The 20,403-nt window shown below is 34.8% G+C and overlaps 1 protein-coding gene across 1 annotated transcript in view; it reads right to left on the bottom strand.

Annotated features, from left to right (window-relative positions):
* FBN2 (fibrillin 2) overlaps positions 1-20,403 on the bottom strand; it is a 235,238-nt gene that overhangs the window by 197,829 nt on the left and 17,006 nt on the right. Inside the window, exon 5 of the mRNA XM_004420246.3 lies at positions 18,708-18,803. Within this exon, the coding sequence (XP_004420303.1) occupies positions 18,708-18,803 (96 nt within the window). The remainder of the gene's footprint in view (positions 1-18,707; positions 18,804-20,403) is intronic.

Raw genomic sequence — 20,403 nt, 5'->3', positions numbered from 1 at the left:
TAAATCTGTTCAAAATAATCCAGTAGTAAATTTTATCCCGAGTGCCTTCATCTGGGGTTCCAAATGTAAAAACTGAATTACTGGATAAAATCTTGGAGATGTTTTAATAAATGATTCTTCAGATTTATTTAACTATAAAAGTATTCTGGGTTATTTTGTAAGGACTTTATGCTAGACCAGTATTTCACAAACGTCACTTTACAGTGGAATTACTTTGAGGACTTGAAAAAATGCTGATGCTTGGACGTAGGTCCCACTGCTCCACAGATTTGATCTGGGATGAAGCCTGGATGTCAGGATTTTTAAAAGCTCCCTGGTGACGATAACATGCAACTATGGTTGAAAGTCATTGAATTCAGAGCACTGAATCTGGGTCACCAGGGGAGAGGCACAGAAATCAATATTTTTGACAAAAAAACCTAGGTAATTCTTATGACCAAAAAAGATGAGTAAACATTGATCTGGCCCAGTGTCCTCATTTTTCAAACAAGAAATTACTTACAACTTGACTTGCTTAAGAACACAATCAATCTGTTAAACTAATTCTAATTAAAGTCTCTCTGTGACATTCAAAACTTAATTCTTTTGGGGCCAGCCCGGTGGCGTAGTGGTTAAGTGCTCGCGCTCCGCTGCAGCAGCCCAGGGTTCGCAGGTTAGGATCCCGGGCACTCACCAATGCACCGCTTGTCAAGCTATGCTGCGCCAGCGTCCCATATAAAGTAGAGGAAGATGGGCACGGATGTTAGCCCAGGGCCAGTCTTCCTCAGCAAAAAGAGGAGGATTGGCAGGTGTTAGCTTAGGGCTGATCTTCCTCACAAAAAAAAAAAAAACTTAATTCTTTTTATATTTAAATGAAAATGATCTTGCTCAAGATTTGGAATGTGACTTGATGCTATTTCTAAATCAGATGAAGACATTCACAAACATTAAGCTTTGCCCATATGGAAAAATTTTGCATGCATTAAACCGTGACATTAAGTATGGCCATGGGAAACAGTCTCTGATCCACAGAAGATGAGGCACCCACAGAACTAGTGTTTCTTGGTTCCATAATGTGCACTTAATAAACTACCACAATATTACTGGTAAATGTCAACTGCAGTATCACAAATTATATCATCTTCTATTAGAAGCTCTTATACCTGGCCCTCTGTATGACTTTAGATTCCAGGTCAAAAACTTTTAAAGGTGATATTAACTTTTTGGAAACCACTGAAGATTGAAACCATTTCATAGAATCTCCCTTTCCCACAGCTATAAGCGACAACAACAACAAAAGTAAAAGCTAACCAAAAAATTCACTCTCGGCACCTACAGTAGGTAACAGGCACAAATTCCTGCATAGTATCTGAAAATGGCAGCCAAGGAATGAAATAGAAGAGAGTCATAATTCTTATTCCCCCGAATGACACAAGAAATGAGAATGACTCATGAAAATCCTGAGAAGCCTCACTTCTCCCTGGAAAGCCGGCTGTGAGTTCACCTTATGGAGAAATCAGGAAAAATTTGGCTGAGTAAAAGTCCCTACCTACCAACATAGCATCTTGTCAGAAAGCAGAAAAACAGAGAGAACCAGCCATTGTGATCTCTACCAGATGGGAGGAAACCAGACAGGGAAGACAGGATGATCCTCACCACACAGGGTCAGTTATCCTCAGCATTCAATAGGAGAAGAGGGGACACAAGAAATATAAGGAAAAAATCCTCAGAGAGCAGGAGGCTGGGCTGAAGCCCCTTATGATCACAATAAGGAGGAGGGACGACTGCTGGAGAACGATGGGGCAAATACGGGAAACCAATGCCACGTATGATTCTCTGAAAGCAGAGGTGCACCAGAGACTGTAGCTGAAATGGGAGGAATCATCCAAATTTCAGGGATATCCTCTTTGAAAAGAGAATACTCCCATGACAAGATGAAGCGATCCTGGCACGAGCCACACAAAGAATAACCTGAGAAAATGCAGAGCTCAGATCCTTTAATCAAAGCTGTCCAAATCCCAGCTGAGGTCTTCCTCGCCTCTTCTGGGCTCAGAATATGAAGCACCTGAATTCCCTGGCTCTCACACAGAAGCCACGACAGAAAGACAACTCTTAGGCAATTTTGAAAAGGAGAAAAGGAAAATTCACCTACATCAAATTAGTGTAAATAGAAGTTCTGGACAGAGGTGCCCATTTTAAGCAAGCAGAAGATGAAAAGAAATTGGACAGAAACTATGTAACATACTATAATTAGTTTTTTTCTTAAGGCACAAAGCAGATTAAGAAAACAAGAGTATTGCATTATAGGAAAAAAAGCATAATCAAGGAAACAGAAGGTAATTACACATGAGCTCTTTCTACTACAAAAGTATCTGTTAAACCTACACAAGAAAATGAATTCAGTAATAAAAGACCTCAACAAAGCCTAGTTGATAAAAGAAAAGAATCATACAAAAGGGAAACTTCTAAGCTAAAGAAACAAATTGAAGACAAAATAAAAACACCTCACATGAATATAAAACCATTACATTAATTGGAAAAGGCAAAAGAGAACAGACACAGCTAAAAAAGAGTTACTAAGATCAAAGCAATTAAAGAGCAGATAACAGATCAAAAGTCTAACAAAAAAAGTCAATATACTTGAAGTAGGGAATCTAACAAATGAAGTACAAAAACTCTCCAAAGATATTATAGAAGTAAATTTCCTTAAAATTAAGAAAAAACTATCATTCCAGATCAAATGATCACACTATTTTCACTAAAACCTGCATAGAACAAACAATTATAGAGTAAAAATTGTTCAGGTGTTGGGGGATAAACAGCAAGTGAACTTAGAAAGGAGGAAAAACTCAGGTTACATTCCGACTTGTATAATGTTTAAAGTGAGTCTAAAATGATATTTTAAAAAATTTTGCACTAATTTTGTAAGGACAAAAGTTTCCAATGAAGAAAATAGGCAAGTAGAAAATATCTCTTCCCTATGTGCTTGTCACAACGTAATTATTTTTTAACTCCTTGAGAAGATATGCTTGGTATGACTGGAACTAATAAAAATGTACCCTATTATTTATCTAGTGATATTTTCTGGCTCCTTGGGAAATCCATACTGATTATGCAGATAATAATCAGTGACAATGCTTTCTCAAAGTCCCAAAATAAAATTCCCAAAAAGTGGGCAAAATGTATTCAGGAAGTGTCCCTCACTGTGTTTCCCTAAATGCAAATGAGTGCAAGTTTAATTCTAGCAGAGGATCAAGAAAGCATAAAGGATTATTGTATTCCCCTAGAGAAAAACCGATTCGATTATATTTATTATAATACAAACATAAATGGAGATATTGAGGGTTTGGTTCCAGACCACTGAAATAAAGTGAATATTACAATAAAGTGAGTGACATGAATTATTTGGTTTCCCAGTGCACGTAAAAGTTATGTTTACGCTATACCATAATCTATTGAGTGTGCAATAGCATTATGTCTAAAAAAACAATGTACATACCTTAATTAAAAAATACTTTATCGCTAAAAAATGCTAACCATCACCTGAACCTTTAGTGAGTTGTAATCTCTTTGCTGGTAGAGGGTCTTGTAAAAAAACACAATATCTGCAAAGGGCAATAAAGTGAAGCACAACAAAACAAGGTATGCCTGTATTAATATATTTTTTCAGGGACATACAGTTTCCACTTCACCCACCACATAGCAATTACATCTTTCGAGGAGTTGCACTGAGATTTATTCATATTTATATTAGGGTGCAGCATCAACTAGTTATGTGGAAGGTATAAAATTCAGATTCTAATACATGTGTTGTTTTTCTACAAGGAGATAAAAACACATATGGTCGGAGACATTAATCCCAAAACCTAAACCAACTTACACAAAAAAAGGATGGACAATTACTTTCATTATCCAATTTTTTAAAATAGCTTTACTGAGGCGTCACTGACATACAGTAAACTGCACATATTTAGTGCATATAGTGTACAATATGTTTTCACATATGTTATAAACCCATGAAATCATCTCTAAAACCTAAGTAATGAACACATATCCATCACCCCCAAAGTTTCCTCTTGCTCCTCTATTGTGACCATCCACATCTCTCCATCCCTAAGCAACCACTATCTGCTAGTTATCACAATAGATTAGTTTGAATTATCTAGACTTACAGGTATATGAAATCATACAGTATGTACCTTTCTGTGTGCCTTCTTCCACTCAGCATAAATATTTTGAGGTTCCTCAATATGGCATGTATCAATAGTTCATTACTTTTTGTATTCCACTATATAAATATACTGCACTTTGCTTATTCATTCACCTGTTGATAGACATTTGGGTTGCTTCCAGGTTTGGAGTTATTACAAATAAAGCTGTTATGATCAGCTTATACAATTTGTTATTACAAATAAAACTTATTAAGTACAAGTTTTTGTATGGATATATATATGCTGTCATTTATCTGGAGCAAATAACTAGGAGTGGAATGGCTAAATCATATGATAAGTATATGTTTAAGTCTCTAAGAAACTAACAAACCATTTTCCAAAGTGGTTGTACCATTTACACTCTTACCAGCAATGTATGAAAGTTTCAGCGTAGTGATATCTCGTGATTTTTCATTTGTGTTTCCCTAATGACTAATGATGCTGAACATATTTTTATGTGCTTGTTTGTGCTCATTCATCTACTTTGGTGAAGTGTCTACACAAATATTTGCATATGTTTTTAACTGGGTGGTTTGTTTTCTTATTATTGAGTTTTGAGCTTTCTTTATATACTGTGGATACAAGTCCTTTATCAGATACATGATTTACAAATATTTTCACTAGTTTATGGTTTGGCTTTTCATTCTGTTAATGATGTTTTTCAAAGACTAGAGTTTTTAATGTGGATGAAATCCAATTTATCAATTTTTTATGGGGTCTTGCTTTTGGTGAGGTATGTAATAATCTGTGCTTAACCCAAAGTCATAAAGTTCTTCTGTTTTCTTCTAGAAGTTTTATTGCTTTAGGTTTCACACTTAGATCTATGATCCATTTTGACTTAAATTTTGTATTTGGTGGGAGGTATGTATCAAAGTTAATTTTTTTTGCACATGCATATCCAGTTGCTCCAGCACCATTTGCTGGAAAGACTCCATTGAATTACCTTCGCATCTTTCTTGAGCCATATATGTGTGGGTCTGTTTTGGGCTTCTCTATTCAGTTGCCTATCTTTATGTCAAACTCTCTTGATTACTACAGCTTGATAATAAACTTGAAATCAGGTAGTGTAAGTCTTCCAACTTTGGTCTTTTTAGACTGTGCTTTGGCTACTCTACGTGTTTGGATTTCATTATGATTTTCAGAATCAGTTTCTTGGTTTCTCCAAAATTCTGCTGTGATTTTTATCAGAATTGTGTTGAATCTATAGATTGATTTGGGGAGAAGAGACATCCCACAACATTGAGTCTACCAATCCAAGGACACAGTATATCTTCCCATTTACTTATGTCTTCATTAATTTCGCTCAGCAACGTTTTCTAGTTTTCAGCAGAGAGGCCTTGCACATGTTTTGTCAGAATTATCCCTGAGTATTGCAAAATATCTATAGTACTGTAAATGATATTGTTTCTAATTTACATTTTCAATTGATCACTGCTAGATACAGAAATACAATTGACTTTTGTACATTGATCTTCTATCCTGCAGCCTTGCTAAACTTATTTATTTTCTACATAGACAATGATGTCATTGGCGAAAAAAACAATTTTACGTCTTTCTTTCCAAACTACACGACTTTTATTTCTTTTATTGTCTTATTACCCTTGCCAGAACCAAGGAGTGCAATGTTCAATAGAAGTAGTGAGAGTGACTATCCTACTTTGTTACTGATATTAGGGTGAAAGAATTCAGCTTTTCATCAAGCGTGATGTTAGATAGGTTTTTTGGAAATGCCCTTTTAATATGTTGAAGAAATTCCCTTTTATTCTCTAGTTTGTTGTCAGTTTATTTCAGGAATGGAGTTTGGATTTTGTCAAATGTTTTTTCTGCATCTATTTAGATGATATGACTTTTTAAAATCTGTTAATATGGAGAGTTACACTGATTAAACCCTAATTGGTTATTATGTTATCTTTTCAATATATTGCTGATACACTTTGCTAAAATTATGTTAAGAAATTTTGCATGATAAGAAATATTTGTATGTTATTTTATTTTCTTGAAATATCTTTTTCCAGTTTGGTATCAAGGTAATTTAGCCTCACAGAATGAGTTGGGGAGCTTTAACTCCTGTTCAGCTTTTCTGGAAAAGTTTTCACAGAATTGGTATTGTTTTCTTCTCAAATGTTGGAGAGAATTCACCAATGAAGCCATTTGGGTCAGGATTTTACTTTACGAAAATGTTTTTATCTACAAATTCAATTTCTTCAATTGATATAGGGATATTCATGTTGAATAATTTATTTATTCTCGAGTGAGCTTTGCTGATCTGTGTCCTTCAAGAAATTGTCCACTTAATTTTTATTGGCTTAAAGTTGTTCATGGTATTGCCTCATTATCCACTTAATATCAATAAAATCCGTAGTGATGTCACCTCTCACAGTCTTGATATTAATAATTTGTCTTTATTTTTTCCTGATCAGTGTGGATAGAGGCTTGTCAATTTTATTGATCTTTTGAATAAACCAGCTTTTGGTTTCAGTGATTTTCTCACTTTTTCTGGTTTCTACTTCATTTATTTTCACTGTGAACCTTATTATTTCCTTTCCTCTGCTCACTTTTGCTGTAATTTGCCCTTTTTTAAAATTTTTTAAATGAAAAAGCTGAGGTCATTGATTTGAGACCTCTCTTCTTTTTATACAGACTTTTAGAGCTATGAATTTTCCTCTAAATCCTCCTTTAGTGGCATTCCACAAATTTTGATACACTGTGTTTTCATTTTTATTCAGTTCAAAATGCATTAAAATTTCCCTTTTGAGTTCTTCTTTGATCCATGGGTATTAAAAATAAGTTACACAGTTTCTGAATGTTTGGGTATTTTCTAGAGATCTGTTATTGATTTCTAATTTAATTCCATTGTGAACTGAGAACACACTTTGTATAACTTGAATCCTTTTAAATTTACTGAAATTCGGTTTATGACTCAGAATACGATCTATCTTGCTAAATGTTCCATGTGCACTTGAAAAGAATGTGTATTCTCCGCTGTTTTGTGGTAGAGTATTCTATAAATGTCAAATAGGTCAAGTAGATTGATAGAGTTGTTTGAATCGTCTATATCCTTATTGACTTTTTATCTCTTACCAATTATTCAGAGAGGGGAACTGAAATCTCCAACTATAATTGTTGGATTTGTCTATTCCTCCTTGCAGTTCTATCAGTTTTTACTTCATGTATTTTGAAACTATATTATTAGATATGTGAATGTTTAGAATTGTTATATCCTCTTGATTAACTGACTTTTTATCGTCATGAAATGACCTTCCTTATGCTTGATACTAGTCTTTGCTCTGAAATCTACTTTGATATTAATGTAGCCACTCCAGCTTTCTTTTGATTAGTATTAGCCAGGTATTTCTTTTTCCATCCTTTTACTTTTAATCTATTAGGGTTTTTTATTTAAAACGGATTTCTTATAGGCAGTATATAACTGGATATTGCTTTTTTATCCTAACAATCTCTGCCTTTTAATTGGAGTGTTGAGACCCTTTACATTTGAAGGATTATTGATATGGCTAGGTTTAACTCTACCACTTTCTATTTGTTTTCTAATTGTCCATTCATTATTTGTTCTCTTTATCTTCTTTGCTGCTTTCTTTTGAGTATTTTTTATTATTCCATTAATCACCTTTTGTTGGTTTATAGCTATAACTCTACATTTTTTAGTGGTTGCCTTAGTGTTTAGAGTACACATCTTTAACTTATCAAAGTCTATTCACAGTGATATTATATTACTTGACAGACAGTAGAAAATTTCCCAGCCTTTGTGTTATTGTTTTAACATATTTTACCACCACATCTGCTATAAACTCCATAGAACATCGTAACTATTTTTTGTTTAAACAGCCAATTGCTTCCTAAAGAGATTTAAATATTAAGAAAAAAAGATACAGTTACTTTTTTGATGCTCGATACAGTTACTTTTTTGATGCTCTGTATTCCTTTGCATGGATTTATATTTGTATATGATGTCACTTTTCTTCTGCCTGAAGGACTGCCTTTAACATTTCTTGCAGTGCCTGTCTGCTGGTAATGAATTTTTTCAACTTTTATATGTTTGAAAAAGGCTTTATTTTGCCTTTGTTTTTGAAAGACATTTTCCTGGATATAGAATTCTAGGTGGAGAATTTTTTTTTAATTTCAGTACTGTAAATATGCTGTTCCATTGTCTTTTTACTTGCACTGTTTCTGACAAGAAATTTGCTGTCATCTTTATCTTTTTTCCTCTGTACAAAACAGGTCTTTTTTCTCTTGCTGCTTTTATTAAGATTTTCTTTGTATACCTAGTTTGGAGCAATCTGATTATCATGTCCCTTGATATAATTTTCTTCATGTTTCTTTTATTTGAAGTTCATTGATCTTAGTTCTGTCAGTTTATAGCAATCATCAAATTTGGAAAATTTCTGACCATTATTTCTTCAAATATGTTTTTTCTGTCATCCACTCCTTTGATAACTTCAATTACATGTTATGTAGTTCACTGGAAGTTGTCACAAAACTCACTGATGCTATCCTATATTTTTTAGCCTTTTTTTCCTCTGGATTTCACTTTGAATAATTTCTATTGCTATGTCCTCAGGTTCACTAATCTTTTCATCTACAATGTCTAACCTACCATTAATCCCATCCAGAATATTTTTCACCTCAGATATAGTTTTCATCTCTAGAAACTCAATTTGGATTCCACATCTCTATTTAATATTTTGAATCTTTCCTCTAGCTTTATGGACATATGGAACACTCTTGAAATAATTGTTTTAATCTCTTAGTATGCTAATTCTAACATCTGTATAGATCCTGGATGGATTTTGATTGATTGATATTTCTTCTCATTATGATTATACTCTCCTTCTTATTCGTAGGAAAGTTTTGATCTATAATACTTGATTAGATGCCATATATTATGAGTTTCACCTTATTGGTGCTTACTATTTTTGTATTCTTATAAATATCATTGAACTTTGTTCTTAGGTTTTTGATCCTTCTGGATATTTCTTTTAAGATATATTTTCCAAGGACCAGGGAAGCAGTTACTGTATGGCTAATTATTCTCCAATACTGAGGAAGGACCTTTCTGAGTACTCTAACCATTGCCCCACAAATTATGTGATTCTCCAGTGTGTACTCTGTGTATTGTCCCTTCTAATTCTTTTGGGTGATTCCTTCTCCAATCTCTGGTAGATTCCTCGCATGCATGTACTGATCAGTATTCTGCTGAAAATTTGAGAGAGACCCTCTGCAGACCTCTACAGTTCTCTATATACAGCTCTTTCCTCTCTAACATTCTTCCCTGAGAATTCCAGCCATGTTGGTCTCCCCAGAATCTCAACTCTATCTCCTCCACTTAAGGAGCCTGCCAGGTTATTCCTGGCTTCTCTCTACCTATAGCACAGCCCAGAAAAACTCTTTTGAGCAGCAAGCTTATGAAATCTAACAGAGCTCTTCTCTCAAGAGTCACTGTCATTTGTTACTTGATGTCCAATATCTTCAAAACCACTGTTTCATGTATTTTATTCTGTTTTTCAGTTCCTTTTAGGCAGGAGGGTTAAGTTGGTTCCTGTTAGTCCATCTTGGCTAGGAATAGAAGCCTCGGTTTTGTTTTAAGTACTATGAGTTTTGAATAAATATTTTAGAAAATCATATACATAAAGAAATTCAGAGTATATGAGTTCAGAGATACAATCTGAAATTTATACACCAAAAAGATTTCCCTAGGCTGGAGAACAAAAGAGTATAAAAATAGCAAGTATCCCTTTCATTAAATTGGCGTGATGTATGCTATCATTCTCATATTGAACAACTGACACAATATAGTTTTAAAGAGTGGAAATATATCACTTTTTGAAATGCTGTGTTTCACTTGAAAAAAGTTGTGGTTAAGTGCATGAGTTTTGAGATTATACCACTTGTGTTCAAATCCTACCTTATTTATTATCTGGGTGAATTTGAGCCAATTTCCTTATCTCTTTGCACCTCAGTTTTCTTAAAAAACGAAATCTTTGGATTAATTACTCTAAAGAAATTATCATAGTAAATGTTCAATAAATGTTATTTTCCCCCAAAATTAATTTTGCATTTCAATGTAATACTAATAATCTAATTTATGCACACATAAATCATAATCTGAGTGAAAACATTATACAAATGTAATAGATCCATTGATATCATGTAGCTGACGTGCACTAAGTTCTCCTGAATGATGTCTCTGCCTTCAGCCTCTCCACCTTCCATTCCTTTTTGTTTGCCACTCTAGATTAACTTTTGTAGAGAACTACTTTCAAGTACAGAAGTCCTTCATAATTCCTTCCCCAGTACCTACTGAATAGAGGGCAGCCTCTTGACTTTGGCATTCCAGACTTTGTATATTAAGGTCCAACTATTTTTCCAACCTCATCTTCTATTATTCCCTTTCAGTAACTGGGTCTTAGAGCCACAGTGATGAATAAGCCTCCATGAACATTCAAAGAACTTTACTGTGTCTGCACTTTTTTCATTCTATTTAGTCTACTTGGAACCCCTGTGTTCATGTAGTCACATATATAGTGTGTGTCTTCCATATACTGCACTGCGTGGAGTAGAGGGAATACAAAGGCAATTCAAGATAAGAATCTCTGCTCTTCACAGGCTCACAGCCAAGTGACCAAGCAGTCACAACACAGTGATGAAGGGAGCTATTTTAGAGGAATGGCATATATTGGAAAGCTTGCCTAATTTCTGCCTGAAAAGTAAAGTGAGGTGAGGAAGGGGGGTCAAGACAAGTTTCACAGAGGAACTGATCTCTGGACTGTTTGAAGACCCCTCTGATCTACTTCTGTAGATTTAGCAATATTCAAGTCTATTGATTACAAGTACCTTCAGTGAATAAACTTCATATATATTAGTTACACTGTGACATGCTTAGAACAAGGTCTTTGCATAAGGAAGGGGAAGACTAAGACTAAAGAGACTAGTTAGATAGTAAGTAACTACTGATAGCAACACTGGTATTTACAGTAGGAACATGTCAAAATAAGATGAGTCTAAAAACTCAACTACATAACACGCAAGATAGTGATGATGATATACAGTAGCCTTTAGTAGATCTGTATTATCACAAAAGTTAAAATGATGAAACTTACATTGTTCACAACTGATGCACTTTGACCTGAAACAGTCCCAGTGATGCTGGAACAACTTCCTTCATCCGTAAAGATAATTTTGTCTAAGAGAGCATATCATATCTTGGCTTTATTTTTCATAATTGTAGCTTACCATTTATTGAGAACTTACTCTGTGCCAGACACTGGCTAGGTACTTTATCTCTCATTTAATGCTTATACCAGGATTGTGAGCCTCTCTTAAAATATGCTTTTTCTTCTGAGTTCTTCCACTCTCAATAAAAACAGCATTAAACTTTATTTGTATGACTCAAATAGTTGACAAAATCCTTTCATTCCCCTTTCAAAATTCCATTTTTGAACATTCCATTTTGAATAGCCAGGCACCACATCTATCTTTTTGATAACTGGGGTGTCCAGTTAAAAGAGATTTGAATCGATTATCATTTATTGGGTGCCAGGTATTATACTATATCATTTAAGTCTCACAAAAATAATTCAAGGTTAACATAGTAGACACATATATATGCAGAAACAAGGATCAGAGTGGGCAATCCCATTTCCAAGATCACAAAGGTCTTAATATTAAGTTTTGATTCTGACTATACCTTGTCCTCCAAAAACACAATAAGTATTACTTAGGGGATGCCTACCAGGTGCCAGGCACTCTGCCTATTACGTATCAGGAGCTTAACACATTATTGCTTTTAATCTTCCCAACAACTCTATGAGGTAACTGCAGATCCACAATCCTTTATCTGAAACCCTTGAAGACAGGTGTTACTTAGCAATTTATAATATTTGGGATTTTTGAAATATATGGTGTATATTACATAAACCCTCTCCCCCTTCACATGCACATTTTATTATGTATAACTTTTTGGATAATCCTATATAATAGCATTTCATTATATTTAACTTTTTTGTGTGTGTGGTAGTTTCACCCAGTTTGCACACCAGTTAACCTCTAATGTCGTCAGACCTGATGTTGAAGTAGGAAAACAGGAAAATATTTATGGAGTTACACAAATATAAAATATTCGAATATTTTCATTTACCCCCTGCCTGCTGGTAGATAAACCAAAAAAAACAACAACAAAGAAATACATAAATAAGGGCACGTAGAGCTGGAATAAATGAAAATACTCACTGCTTTAATTCAAAGGAGTTTTAGAAATAAAGCCTCAGAGTCTAACAAGCTGCCGACACATTCAGTCTTACTGTACAGATCTAAACAGCAGAGGCTTACATCAAAGATTGAGAAGTGGACGTCCTGGCCTCTCCCAGATAGGATGAATTAACGAATTGATTTTCTCCCCAACTTAGACTCTTCCTTTATACAACCAAGAGTCTCTGCTCGTAGTTTTAGCATGATATCGCCCCTTTTTTTTTTTTTTATCATTCTTCCTTCTATTCTTCCCGTCCTTTCCTTCCACTTCCCACTGCCTGCTTTTTTTCTCCCATTTTCTTTCTCTGTGTTCCTAATGGCATTCAAGATAAGGATGTCATCTGAGCTAGCGCCAAAAAGTTAAGTTCCCACAGATCATTTGGTATTTCTCTGATGCCCATTTAAGGCTAAGTTTAGCTTAGAGAGTGCAAGGTTATAAAATGTTCTTAACGGCCTCACAAGTGCAGAGATGTGTATGTGTGCGTGTGGGCGCAGGCGCGTTTCACATCTGCAGTTGGTAACATTCTCTCTGTTCTCTGTAATTTCATTCTCACTAAATCTTCAGAGTGCAAGAAAGAGGGAGACATCTTATTTCTATAAAACAAATATCTGAGAACTCAGTGATTGTGGTAACTGGTTATTAATTATGGCGTTTAAATAATGTTATTTAGCATAAGAAATATACATCATGTAATATCAATACAGGAATTAGTCCAATACTGTTTTTCCCATTATAATGAGTTATGTTTTTTTCATTCAGATTAACTGCAGGAAGACTTTTGTAATTCTCTCTTAATCAGGAAGCATTTCTGAGCTCTCACATAAATTTGTTCCTACTCCTATTACAGTAGTTACTGTGTTGTGTCACATTTTAATGTTTAAGTAGATGACTAGTTCTGTTCTTTAAATAGATTGTTTAAGTAGATGACTAGTTCTGTTCTTTAAATAGATTGTTTGCTTCTCATTAACAGGGAGTACATATTGTTTGTCTTTGTAACTTGAACTCCAAGTACTTAGCCTCATACTTAATAAGCACTCAATAGGTATGTGATAAATAAACATATATTTACAAACAAATCTATTTTAGATACCTTCTGTATAGTCTAACTTGTGTTTAAAAAGGTAAAAAGAAATAAAATTCCAAAAGCCCTAGGAAAAAAACTACAGATATTTAGAAGATTTGGGAATGGGGAAAGACTTTCTAAACACAATACCAAAGGAATAAATCATAAAAAGCCTTTTTAGAGGAAAAGGAACAGAATATATCAAAAGCTATAAATTTTCACATACTCAATGACTTAGCAGTTACATTTCTAGGATATATCCTAAGAATAAAATCAAGGACACAGATTTATCTACATAGACTTTTATCACAGCATTGCTAAAATACAAACCAACCAAGAAAATGAAAAGAAAACCTGGAAATGGCCCTAAACGTCAACTAATAGGAAATATAATTATGGCAGGCAGCTATACCACAGTAAGTGAGTTTAAGGTCTTGAACCAGATTGTTTGATATCCTCCTCCTGTCCTTATACCCCCAAAATAAGTCTAACCCGAGCAAAGTTTCTTCATGTATGAGATTGAGAAAGTAACTTGACAAACATCATACGGTTGTACAGAATGTAGATGCCTAGTCCTCATTATTACAAGATTCAGTGCAACTATTACAACCTATAATATAATATAATTTATTTCATAACAAAAGGAGAAGCAGGATATAAGTGCATTTCATGTTACAGAACATGAAATCTTCTTACAGTCTATTTCTATAAGAATGGAAAGACCCCATGTTTCGTAAGCAGTATATGTGTAGTAGAGAAAAGGACTCAAAGGATATCTTCCAAAATGTTAAAAGCAATTAATTCTGACCAGAGAGAAATTATGAATAATTGATTTTCTTGTTTTATCTTGTCTTATTTTCTAGATTCTCTTATAATTACAATTACTAAATTACTTCATCTAAATTGACTATTTCTATTACCATTTCTAAATTGCTTTATAATTTACTATTTCTAAATTGCTTTATAATTATAAAGTAAACGTGTTACTTTTAGATAAGAACATTACAATGGAGGGATTTTTTTCCAAAAAATACTGCTTATACATTTCCTGGAAGTACCATATCCATTATGTATAGAATTCTGCATAACACCAGCTTGTTCTCTAACCATGCTCCCCTGTATTCCCGGTCACACTATTAATTCGCTATGTTACTTAGATGTTCACAGGCTGAACAAACCCACCTTGCATACTCTATAATAAATTCCAAGTCTGTGGAATTAACACTGATTAATACATTTATCAATTATTTCTGAACAAATTTGGCTCTAGTCTACATAATTCTCAGAAGTCAGGAAAACCCTAATTTTCCCATCTCCACTCTTGTTCTTGGAGAATCTGCATAAGGTCTGAGTAGGTTTAATAGCTGTCACAGTTACTTTACCTACCGAAATGTGGGTGGATGAACAAAAATGTACAGAATAACTCAAGAGTGTATAATTAGGCTTGAAGTTGCCCTCACGCAAACCTGAGTGGTAAACTGTGGTTGACTCCTAGAGAAGTCGCCATCACCCTGCTCCCACTGAACAGACAACAGGAGATGTGCTATACATCTGTGAAATGCTCGGCTTGGGCAGGAGCATAATAATACAGAGTTTGAAGAACCGGGACTCTGACACTGAAACACTGTCTGATGATGGGGGTGAGTGAGCAAGTGCGAGCCCTGTGACCGGAAGTGTTCAAGCAGAGGCTGAATGACTTCTTCTCGGCATGCTTTTAGACATGGAGTTCATACATTAACTGGACGATTTTATGCAAGTTATCCTGAAGTGAAACCCAGAAATTTTTCACTTTACATCAAGGCTTAAAGTTTAGATTTTATAAACTTTAATATTTACAACTTGATCTCATTTTTTTCTGATGCAGATTCAGATTAGTAAAAGGAATTTTTCTTAAAAATGTCAATAGATTAAAAAGTAAATCTGCAATCCTCCTTTTTAAGGTATCATTTACTGAAAGATGTCCATTTTAAAGGATATGACACTAAGCATAAGAGTATTTGAAATTCTACCAAATTTACACTTTTTTAAGGAAGTCATGTTTACATAATAAAAACAATTGCAGCAGTAATTTATGTATAATTTAAAAGGGTCTAGTATATATTTCTAACAGATGGTCCTTACATAAGCTTCAAGGAAAATTTAATTACAAAATAAGATTTCAACAATCATTTAAGTCAAAGAAATTAAAACAGGGACTTTGGGCAGGCCACATTTATGATCAAGTTATCACTGTATTTTATCCAGAAATCCCTTAGGTAAACTCATTTCTTGCCTACCAAATCCCCTCCAAGTTTCTATTGATAAATAATAAGGCACATTTTAAGTGTTGGGGGAAAAAAAACACCAAGTCTTGATATACAATGCTGATTCCATTTCCATGTATTCTCAGGTGTATATTAAGTGCAATATTTATCTTTTTTCAAATGCCATCTGTTTGGAGAGAGAAGCAAAAATAACTGAATACCTTCATGTGCCTTAGACACAACTGAGCTGCCTGCATTTTACAATCAGCAAGTGGCCAGAAGAACTCCTTTTTAAATTCTAAATATAAAAGGTCATTGTACATATCAGCAAGAGGGAGAAGAGCACTCCAAAGAGGCTCAGCTTACCCAGCACCAAGACTCAAGTTAAATACCATAATCATGCCAGCCATTAGTTACTACCCAGTCTCTGTCTCCAGTCCGGAAACCAGTCTGCCAGAAGCCCAGATGGCTGGAAAAGCAGCCATGTTTTATCATACAGCTGATCCCAAGAGACCAACTTAAAGGAAAATTATACGTATTCTACATTAAGGAGGAAAAACATCCCTAATTTTATGACAGATTTTTTTAAGAGAACAAAGCACATACATTTTCAAATTTAGTAATTAAATAAGACAATATGAACTTTAAATGTTAACAGGGCACATGAGCCTATTTACTAACCTCAACATAAATAAATAATTCCTTTTGTATCTATGTAGACAACATTTCTTGAAAAAAAATAGGAACTCCACTTTTAGTGGGATTAGCTATTATACATTACAAATTTTAATTGAAAATATCTTTTAAAAGTGTTAAAGTTCACAGTTGCAATCTAAAAGTGGAAATTACTAACTCCTTCTTTAGAAGAAATGAAGGGCAGTAATTAAAAAGATTTTTAAGAAACAAACTCATGTTTTAAAAAATATCCTTCAGGCCAATTCGTTAACTAATTAATTTTGTAACTTCTTCTGAAAACATGCTACTGTACATGTAAAATATATGTAAGTCTTTATTAGATTCCCATGAATTTAGTAAGGACTAACAAATCTAATGAATGAATAACTGTTGAAGAAGAATGATGTAATGCCTGGAAGCCTCTGAGTTGAAACTACCCAACTCCTTTGCCAATTAGGAATTGAACTTGAAATCTGCTTCAGGATGAAAGAGCTGCAAGGTTTACATAAGTTTCAGAAAAATGAGCGTCATCTCCACCAGTTATAATTATGCTTGAAATTTTACATTGAACTATTTTCCATTCTATGGTGTTTAAATAAACTTAACATCATCTAGGAAATTTGTGTTATTCCATTCTCAACAACTTATCTTTTTATGCTAACATTTCATAATTAATTTTTCTTCCCAAAATAAAAGCATCTGGTAAAGACATTTAAATTTATCCTAAGCATAACTATAAACTCTGTCATTTGTGGAATGTACTTCAGTCCCAAGAAATCTCAATTACCTTAGGAATAATATAAATATCATGATGTATATATATATACAAGTGTATGTTAAAAGGCTGCATACATCTTACTTTTCAAACTTCACCATATAATCCTAACTTCTCAGTTTCTTCTCAAGATTTAACCTGAATACCGAGATGAGGTTTTTGTCAGTATAATGAGTAGAATTTTTAAAATATAAGGTTTCTTTGCAGTTCAAAGCCTCTATACATACATAAACCCATAACCACTACTTATCTGTAATATTTCAATGACATACCTTCATATACTCTAAGGTTTCACAACAAAGAAGGCGCTATTCAACTTCGGATGCTATGACAAGTGCTAGGATAATAAATTGAGGATGTATGTAATTATGAATGATTATGTAATATCACTTTTAGTTTAAGCTTATTCTACTCTTATCATTCAGTGCTAAATAGTTGTTTAATACATTTTATAAACTTTAACTTCTTTGATATACATTGGTACCCATTTGCTATCTGGAGATTATCAATAGTTCACTTAGGGCATCAACACTGGAGAATTTCAGTAGTCTACTACAGGTCATGAGTTTAACTGCTATTCAAATTATAGTAAATTGGTTTCATATTGGCTTTACTGACCGTTCACATACATAAAGTGAACAATGCTAGATGCCTACCCAGCATCCATTCTCCCATCCCTTTTCTCCTGACCAATAGAACTTCTACTGGGTTGATACTGAACTCTCCCTTCCATATGACTTTGAGGAAGCTTACATCATCTCCTTTTCCAAGGACAGGTCCTGATAAGTCTACATCAAACTATTAATACCAATCCTCTTGCCATGAACTGGTTCAAAAACTTAAGCTTAAGCCAATCAGCATATGGAATATCTCTGAAGGCTACTATTGGCCGATGATCTCTAGATGTGAACAAGAAAGCATGTTGCCTTAGTTACTGCTGGCAGTCATCTTATAACCACAAAGAACTCCAGGGTAGGGCAAAACTGACATACAAAGGAGGGCAGAGCCAAGAGCAGTAGAGTAACAGAGTGAAAGCCTTGATCACATCCTACCTGAAATCTAATAGGTCTGGAATTTTTGCTAAGCAATGGAATATATTTCCTTATTGGTTAGGACAATTTATTTCAGATTTTTGTTGGTTTTGCAGCCTAGGACATTCTGATTTTTTTTTTAACAGAGGCAGCACTCCCAACAGTGACTCCCAATTTGAATGAAGCACATTACTAGAATTTGTCATCAGTCACTCATTCAAAATTATCCTAGAGCCATAGCCTCAGAGTTGGCCTCCTGAACTGAGGTCGCTCTGGTGGAAAAAACTGAGACACTTCAGCTCTATTAGCTATTTCTCAAAACTTTATCATCGAAATTATAGATATAAGTAGAGAAGAATGAAAACACTATTTCATTAGAAGAACTTTCACTAACAAAAAATTATACATTTTTACAATAAAATAGAATTCTCCAAAGGGAGGTTCTCATTTCTCTTTTCTCTTCTTACCTCTTTCACACTGTGGACCAGTGAATCCATAAACACAAGCACAGCGGTTGGGTCCAATACAACGTCCACCATTCTGACATCCATTTTCACAGACAGCTGCACACAAACACAAGAAGAAGCTCATTATATAGAAAGCCTCCAAGTACAATATAGTAGTGTGGAGATGAAGCCAATAACGGACTTTACCTCTAAAACTGTAACTGTAAGTTACAGTTCACGTCACGCATTTACGTAAATATATTTAAGTGTACATTGAGACAAAAGCCTATACAATTCACGTAAATCACATTGTTAAGAAAGAATTTGGCAAATTTTTTTTAAAAAATCAGAATCACAAGGATGGCTGGCTCTAATGCTCAAGCAGTCAGAATATAACTATTCAATCCTCTATTTTGGTTCTATTGAGCCTATAAACTATCTTCATCGGTAAGGAGGTGATTAAAATATGGGGATTTTAGGAAAAAGGATGAAGACTCTAGGTAGCAGAGAGAGGCAGAAAAAAAGGAGGGGAAAATGTGATATGGAAAAATAAGAGGATGTGGCAATAAAAGGAAGGAGCAAAAATCAGAGAAGGAAAGGAAGCCCAAACAAGGCAGAGTAAATAAGGATAAGGCAAAACTAACATGAAAAATGGAGGGAAATACCATCAATTCAGCAATAAAATACCAAGAGAAATAACTAATGTGTAGAGCACCTGCAGGTTACAGAAGAAAGGGAAAAACCTCCCTGTGTCAATACAGTAAGTTCATTTACATAAAATCAACCCACAGTCCATTCAAAGTTTTCAAGTAATGATGAAAAACACATGCAGCACACACTCTTTCACTCCTTTATACTTGTGATGGGGAGACCAGGATTTGGGGTTCAGTCAGCCCAGAGGGAGACAGTGAGTCAGATCCGAACCTGAGCAGCTCCCTTCTCCCCACTGCACCTCCCCTCAGTGGAGTTCAACTCAGCAGCCGGGACCCGTGACACGAAAGTCTCCTAAAAGATCACTCTTCAGATTACTTGAAAAATAAGTACTCCTGCGAGCCATACTGACGACAGCTGAATTCAAGAATCACGTCTTCTCCAAGAGAAAATACAGATGCTAAGAGCTTGTCTCCCAACCCACCCACCTTGTTGAACAGAAACACTCTGTCCTCACAGATGAAGAAGAGGATTATACTCTATGACCTGTGCTTAAAAAACAGAGCTTAAGACATTAAAGGGAAGTGAGGGGGCAAAGCACAGTTATGTGCGCTGCAAGTGAGGTACATATCAAAAACGGGAAGCTCAATAAATAAACTGATATCTCAAGATGCAATAGTGTTGCTATTTCCTTACCAGGAATATTGAAGTGGATTACCTATCACTATCCAAAATGCATGGAGTGGCTCTGTTCTGCTGATAGTAGCAAGACCAAAACATACTTTTTTTTGGTGAGGAAGATTGGCCCTGAGCTAACATCTGCTGCCAATCTTCCTCTTTTTGCTTGAGGAAGATTGTGCCTGAGCTAACATCTGTGCCAATCTTCCTCTATTTTGTATGTGGGATGCCACTACAGCATGGCTTGATGAGCAGCGTGTAGGTCCACGCCTGGATCCGAACCCACAAACCCCCGGCTGCCGAAGCGGAGCACGTGAACTTTACCACTACGCCACCAGCTCGGCCCCCGAAAACATACTTTGAAAGAAAAGATATCTTCATCTTAAAA

The sequence above is a fragment of the Ceratotherium simum genome, chromosome 4 (genome assembly GCF_057802395.1).
Source record: "Ceratotherium simum simum isolate JZ-2026a chromosome 4, ASM5780239v1, whole genome shotgun sequence".
NCBI lineage: Eukaryota > Metazoa > Chordata > Mammalia > Perissodactyla > Rhinocerotidae > Ceratotherium > Ceratotherium simum.
This window is presented reverse-complemented; position numbering and strand designations above follow the sequence as displayed.